The sequence below is a fragment of the Urtica dioica genome, chromosome 7 (assembly GCF_054948205.1).
Source record: "Urtica dioica subsp. dioica isolate 48M chromosome 7, U.dioica_male_clone48M_v1_H2, whole genome shotgun sequence".
NCBI classification, from domain to species: Eukaryota; Viridiplantae; Streptophyta; class Magnoliopsida; order Rosales; family Urticaceae; genus Urtica; species Urtica dioica.
The window spans coordinates 43,929,375-43,936,631 of record NC_142762.1 but is presented as its reverse complement, the minus strand read 5'-3'; the positions used below and the strand labels follow the sequence as shown (position 1 = coordinate 43,936,631).

Sequence of the window (7,257 nt, the reverse complement as noted above, 5' to 3'; positions counted from 1 at the left end):
GAATAATAATTATATATATGTTGATTCATATAATAATTATATAAACCATGTAATAGAAATTCTAATATTAATAACATAAAATATGATAAAAATCACAACCTATTCGTTTTGTTTCCCTTGTTCACTCGGAGGGTTCCAATTCTTCAATGCACGACCTCCTCTTCCGCCAGATCTTCCTCGTGCGCTGCCACTCGGACGATGCCGCTGAAACTCTATCGAATTTGGCGTCTGAGCATTCGACATTGAAGTTGATGGCGGCGTCTGAGCGTTCGGCATTGAAGCTGATGGCGGCGTCGTCCAAGGGTGCATCATCATGAGGGATGTCTGCATGGGAGACAGATGCTACTGTGTGTAGGCAAAGAACTGTCGCTGAAAGGCCTCCATCTGAGCTCGTTGCTCACACCGCATCTCTTCCATTGCGACCTGTTGTGCGACCAACGCTGCTTGTAGGTCGCTAACCACTGGATCTGGAACGCGCCTCGATGACGAACCTGATGACGAGCTCTCGTCCTGAGCCTGAACCAAGAGATACGAGGATTTCGGGATCGATGGACCTATCCTGACATACCAATCTTGATGTTGCCCGAGAACAGTATCAATCGCATACTGCTTTGCCTGGTCTATGTCAAACGTTTGACCTGACTCCGCTGCTTTTCGCTGAATATCATCGACTTGAGTTCTAATTCGCGCCTTCAAACATATGTTAAAAAAATTATTAAGATTTTCGGTGCGACTAGTCATGCGCATCAGAAAACCAAATTTGTAGTAGTGTCTGCAACTCACCAATTTTGTGACGTATGTTCTCCCTGGCTGGAGCAATGCACATGTCTGACCCAATACGAAGCATCCACAAACAAATAAAGTTTTTGTATGAAAAGTTACATTAAAAAGCCGATGGGTTAATTTGTTTTGCTATCATGAAAAAAACACTCATACGCGAAAACAAGAACACAAGTGTAATGACAATGCAAAAAGACACACACCCAAAGGCGAAGTCCTTGAATCGGTGCAGAAAATGAGGGCTCAAGGACATGGTCACAAGACCTAGGCCGAGAGAAGAAGTCAATGAACAGGGGTCACCAAGATAGGAATCCATGACCATGAGCAAGGTTACAAGTCTAAAACTATAGCGAAGGACTTATTTAAAAAAAAGTGAAGAAAGAAATCAAAACTCAACACAACAAGTCCACAACTAAGTGCTTCCAAACTTCACGTATTTGGTCTTTGGTGAAATGACCCATACTTAATTCCTCGACAACGCACGTACCTAGCCTCCATACCAGATCTACTTGCTATTAACCAAATTTACGGCATGCCCCTACAGAGGATACAAGAGTCCTTCGGCAGAGCTCACGAAAATGTACCAATCATAGCGCACGAGTGGCTGTGATGGATGAACGTTGTTAGACCCATAAACGGACGTAGAGGGGCCTACGTACAAGCGCAGATGTCTGGTGTAAGCAAGCTTGGTTGGATTGAGGTTGTCTCTTTTTTTCATCTTTGTTTTAGCATTTTTGAGATCGATTGTCATTTTCTAATAGTGCAAAATGACGCTATAATAGTACGTAAGAGTATACTTAACAATAAATGAACTCATGGTAAATGACGTATACATATTTAGTTGCTATTTATGGTCAACGAAATTTAAGAACTCATATGACCGATAAAATAATAAATACGATCCTTTTCGCACTACGACACTCAACATTGAGCGTTGTTATATGCGAGGACGTGTTACTTAGCCCTTCATCTACAATGTAGACAACAAAACGATGGAACAAAGATATTAAGAAGGCCAATACTTTTATTATATAGTGAGTCAAAATGTGCATTGATCTTTAGGAGCTACCAAGAAGATCAACCCCTGCTTCTTCAAGAGCCGAAAAGGAGGAAGGGGCTCATCGGTCTCCTAGTAATTTTTTACTTTTTCTTGAGGCGTCATACATTGATTTGATGTTGGGTGTGAACAGTGGCGGACCCAGACTCGGGGGGGGGGGGCAAAACTGAAATTTGGCTGGGAAAAAAAAAAAAAAATTTAAGCCTGAATTTTTTTTTTTGGTGGGCCCAGGCCTCTTGAGCCACCAACGTGGGTCCGCCACTGGGTGTGAATAAGAAGACTAAAACCCAGGTTAATAAGCACTAAGCAGTATTTGACTATTTTTTTTTTTCTTAGCTAAAATAACTAAAGATATAAAGCACACTTTCAATTTTTATCTCATTTGGCAGACACACTATCAATAAAAAGCCGCAGTTGAAGAGTGCAATTTCGACGGCATTCGTAAATGAATTATTACGAATTTGTAATAAAAACTTTAACAAACATGATTATTTCGTAATTGAAGTAATACGAATTTATTTGACGTACACGTCATTACACCTCTTCTTAAAATGTTTGGATGGATGGTTAATGGTGTTATTAAATAGTATGTGGAGCAAGTTGGAAGGATTTGAAAGCTGTGAAGCAAAGTGGAACAACATTCTCACCGGGAATGAAAAAAAAAAATGAAAAAAGAAAGAAAAAAGTATTTAAAATTGTTAGAAGTGCGCAGAGTGGTGCAGAAGGCTGCACTGTGTGAAGTGACTGGGTGAGCAGATGTCCTGCGCTGTTCCTCAAATCTATCTTAGCCTCCTGTGACTCAATTTAAAGCTCTCTCTTTTTTGGATATTTATTTTATTTTTTATTTTATTTTTTTTGCAATTCAATTCATTCAAAAATCCAATCCAGTACTGTCGCATTAAATTATTTGCATAATTAGACGAAATAGTACTAATATATCGTATACATATCTAATTCTACTAATACACTGGTCGAAGAGGAATTAAAAAAAATAAAAATAAAGAGGGAGAACATAAAAAAAACAAAAAATAAAAAGGAAAAGTCGTGGTCTTTCTCACATACACAGATCCCTATGAAATGCTGTGGGGGGTTTGCTCTTCCACCCTCATTTTGTTTGTTGCTCTCTCTCTCGTATCGTATTTCATTCTTTTTGTTTAGTTTAAAGAGACCACCGATCTCCTTGTCTTTAGAGTAAAAAAGAAAATTCTCTTAATTTTTGGTATATGCTTCGTAGTCACTACATACTTTCTCATTAGCTACCCAACAAATAAATCGCATATATAAATAGAGAGAATGAGAGAGTGAGTGAAGTAGTAGGATATCATATACACACATCTGAGCCAAATAGAGAGAGAAAGAGAAAGAGAAAGAGAAAGAGAAAGAGAGAGAGAGAGAGAGAGAGAGAGAGATTTGGACATGATTAGTTTATTTTCTCCCAATGATTGAGAGTTCTGGTTTTCATGTATATTTTCCGTTCTCTGATACTAATAATTATAAAATAGACTCTCGGAACTTCATTCTTTTGACCAAAGAAAAAAACCAAAGCCATGACTGATCATACCAACAACAACAACAATTGGTTGGGATTCTCTCTCTCTCCTCAGATGAAAATGGAGCTCTCTTCTTCTTCATCTTCTGATCATCATCACCAAAATCACCATCATCATCATCATCAGAATCAAGTCCAGAACTACCGTCACCACCACCAACAACAACAAGCTTCAACCTACTATCTCAGCGGTCACAACCAGTCTCACCTGTACGCCGTCACAGACAACCAAACCCCAAACACCACAAACAACAACAACAACAATGCCTATCTCTCAATGATGCCTCTCAAATCCGACGGCTCTCTTTGCATCATGGAAGCCCTCTCCAGATCACACACCGAAGGTAATATTAATACTGATAGTAACACTCTACCACTCTCCGACGAAACCCAAACCCTAACCCTAACATTGATTTTTCAGGGATAATGGCGAACTCGTCGCCGAAGCTGGAGGACTTCCTCGGCGGAGCAACGATGGGGTCAGTGACGGACTACGGGCAAGAGAGAGAGGCAATGGCTCTGAGTCTCGACAGCATATACTACAACAACAATAATAACAACTCGAACTCAGCCAGAGATCAAACGCAGCAACACTACTATTCCGGGATTCCACTCCACGGCGGGCTCTACCAGACGACGCCGGAGTGGGTTCACTTTCAGCAGCAGCAACATCAGATCAGCGAGAATCCCTCCTCCGTCGGAGCTCCGATCAGCTGCGGCGAGCTTCAGTCCCTTACGCTGAGCATGAGCCCAGGCTCTCAGTCTTCCAGCTGCATCACGGCGGCTCCGACGGCTCAGCAGATATCTCCGGCGGCCGGGAACGGAGAGGCGTGTTTGGCTATGGTGGAGACGACGAAGAAGAGAGGGCCGGGAAAAGTGTCGCAGAAGCAGACTGTGCATAGAAAGTCTATTGATACTTTTGGACAGCGGACTTCTCAGTACAGAGGCGTCACTAGGTATTTTTTATTATTTTTTTATTTTTAAATTTATTTTTATATATATATATATATATATTTTATTTTTACGGATTTATGAAATGTTTAATGCGCGGATTCAGGCATAGGTGGACTGGGAGATATGAAGCGCATCTGTGGGACAATAGTTGCAAGAAGGAAGGGCAAACTAGGAAAGGAAGACAAGGTTCGTGTTTTTTTTTTTCAATATTTATTTCTTTGGGTCCTTGTCTGTTTTTTCGTTTTTTTTTTATTATGATGGTCTGACTCTTGCCATTAATTTTGCTGCTTGGTTTTTTCTTGGGGATGCTCTTTGAATCAAAATTATGCAACGCTTCTAGTGTATCTGGGTGAGTCACTTATTTATTTATTTATTTATTATTATTATGGTTATTTAGGTTTGGTTTTTTTAGTGATTTTGGTGTAGTTTATTTAGTGAATAATATTATTGAGTGTGAATGGAATGAACTACCTCAGGTGGATACGACATGGAGGACAAGGCAGCGAGAGCTTATGATCTTGCGGCTCTTAAATATTGGGGACCTTCTACACATATCAATTTCTCGGTATACATGTTTTTATTTTGTTGTTATTTATTATTATGACTTTCTGTCCTCGACTACAATTATTATCTACATTAATAAATATATATTATCTGTTATTAAATCACCGTCTGTTTTTGTTTTTGTTTTTATGCCAGTTGGAAAATTACCAGGCAGAGCTAGAGGAAATGAAGAAAATGACCCGCCAGGAATATGTTGCCCACTTGAGAAGGTGAGGACAAATTTTTATTCATCTCTATTCTCTCTACTCGACCAAATAATGTGTAAACACACACTGTCTATTACGGCTTACACTTACACACTTGTGGGTCAAATAATGCTCACGCATTTGGCTTCTCTCTTTGCTGCTTTTCAGGAAAAGCAGTGGATTTTCTAGAGGTGCTTCAATGTATAGAGGAGTCACAAGGTTCATTTAGTCTCTATAATATTATTAATCCCACATTATTATTATTTGTTGAATAATTCTTATTAATTTACATTTTTTATTTAGGCATCACCAGCATGGAAGATGGCAAGCCCGGATTGGCAGAGTGGCCGGGAATAAGGACCTGTATCTTGGAACATTCAGTAAGATTTTTTTAATATTATTGTTATTATTTAATGTATAAATCATATTTTCAGACGTACATGATATGAATGGAAAAAAGGTATCTAGCTAGCAATATCCTTTAATAGATTGGGTTATTCCGGTCATGACTCATGACTTTTAACCCCTACGCATGTTGAAAAAAAAAAAAAAAAAAACTAGGCGCTCTCAGTGTGACTAATCGAAAGAAATAAAGTATGTAAAGTAAATACTAGTCATTTATAAACAAAGCGACGAAAAACCCTCACTGTACGTAAAAATACATTGACGTTCATGTTCCCACTAGAAAAGATTCATAAGGCTGATACCCTCTAGTCCGCTTTGTGACTGAAAAACCCACTTTCCTTTTTCTAAGGCTGCATGTGTTTTACATACTCCCCATAATTGACCATTCTACCCTTTTTCACAAATCACAGTTATTTATAACCAAACAAAAATAATTATATAAATAACCATTGAAATTTTCAAATACCCCCTAATTAACTATTTTATTTTTTAATTCAGGCACGCAAGAGGAAGCAGCGGAGGCGTATGACGTGGCAGCGATAAAATTCCGGGGAGTCAACGCGGTGACGAACTTCGACATCACGCGATACGACGTGGACAAGATCATGGCGAGCAACACACTCCTCGCCGGCGAGCTAGCTCGGCGTACGACAAGCCTCGTCGCTGCCAACGACGACGAAATTACTGCTAATGCCAGCAAAGCAATCGCCGACGTCGAGTACGTCGCCGCCACAACCACCGCGACGAACAGCAGCAACGGAAACGAGGACCACGAGCAGTGGAAAATGGCTCTGTACGGCCAGGCCCAGAGCGCGTGCGTGAGCTCGCTCGAAGCGCAGCAGAGTCAGCACCACCAGAAGCCGCCGTCGTCGGCGGCGGCGACGGCGTTCTCGATGTCGCTTCAGGAGCTCATGGGGATGGATTCCTCGTCCTCCGGTGGTGGCCACCACGTGGCGGGGAAGAATAATAATATGGGTCATTTCTCGAACCCGTCGTCGCTGGTGACGAGCCTGGGAAGCTCGAGGGAAGGAAGCCCTGACAAGGTGGGACCCACTAACGCCGTCTCGTTTTCACGGCCTCCTCTCGGCGGCGGTGGCGCGACGTTCGTGAGTCCGGGGAGTTCTAACGGAGTTAGCTCTTGGTTTCCGTCTACGGCAATTTCCATGGGTCATTTGCCGGTTTTTGCTGCATGGAACGACGCTTAGTTTGGACTTTGGAGGGATCGGAAAAAGAAAAAAAAATATTAATTATATGTTTTGTTAGTTTTATTAATGGGATCAAGGGACATGTAGAGAGGTTTATTTCTTTCTTTTTTCTTTGCATGGAAAGAAAAACTGGGTAGGGGTTTGAATATTTTGATAATTGCGGTATTATTGTAGAGAGACAACGGTGGGTCCCACTTATCTGTCTGTAAACTAAAGCGTTATAGAGCTTTTTTCAAACCGAACCCCTTCTTTTTTGGCTTTCTTTCTTCATGCATATTGAAATGACCAGGATTATTTTTATTTTTTTATTTTATTAATATATTGTTATAACTTGTATGCAAAATGGAGGGATGAACGAGACTAAGAATTAATTAGGATATCTAATGGGTCACCCTAATGATTAAATTCCTGTGAAATGATGTTTTGCAATATTGAAAATTTTAAGTGGCTCTACTTTATTTTTTCAAAAAATTGGCTGTATAAGCCACTGAAACTCGGCCAATTTAAAATTAGCCAACGTTTTGTTAATAATCCGTAAATAGCCTAGATGATTACGTG

The 7,257-nt window shown here is 40.4% G+C and overlaps 1 protein-coding gene across 1 annotated transcript; it reads left to right on the top strand.

The window, feature by feature from the left end:
* The first annotated feature begins 2,991 nt into the window (after positions 1-2,991).
* On the top strand, positions 2,992-6,961 carry LOC149391931 (AP2-like ethylene-responsive transcription factor ANT). Its single transcript, XM_089619240.1, has 9 exons — positions 2,992-3,730; positions 3,808-4,342; positions 4,444-4,526; positions 4,681-4,689; positions 4,817-4,905; positions 5,040-5,113; positions 5,258-5,308; positions 5,393-5,469; positions 5,993-6,961. Exons 1-9 carry the CDS (start codon positions 3,385-3,387, stop codon positions 6,697-6,699), a joined length of 1,971 nt encoding a protein of 656 aa, XP_089475366.1. The 5' UTR covers positions 2,992-3,384; the 3' UTR covers positions 6,700-6,961.
* The last annotated feature ends 296 nt before the right edge of the window (positions 6,962-7,257 follow it).

What these genes read in the sequence shown, in the direction of transcription:
- LOC149391931 (XM_089619240.1), top strand. Translation starts at nt 3,385, where the DNA reads ATGACTGATCATACCAACAACAACAACAATTGGTTGGGATTCTCTCTC. An exon ending in CAGTACAGAGGCGTCACTAG is followed by an intron (nt 4,343 to 4,443) that starts GTATTTTTTATT and finishes GCGCGGATTCAG; the next exon opens with GCATAGGTGGACTGGGAGAT. An exon ending in CCTGTATCTTGGAACATTCA is followed by an intron (nt 5,470 to 5,992) that starts GTAAGATTTTTT and finishes TTTTTAATTCAG; the next exon opens with GCACGCAAGAGGAAGCAGCG.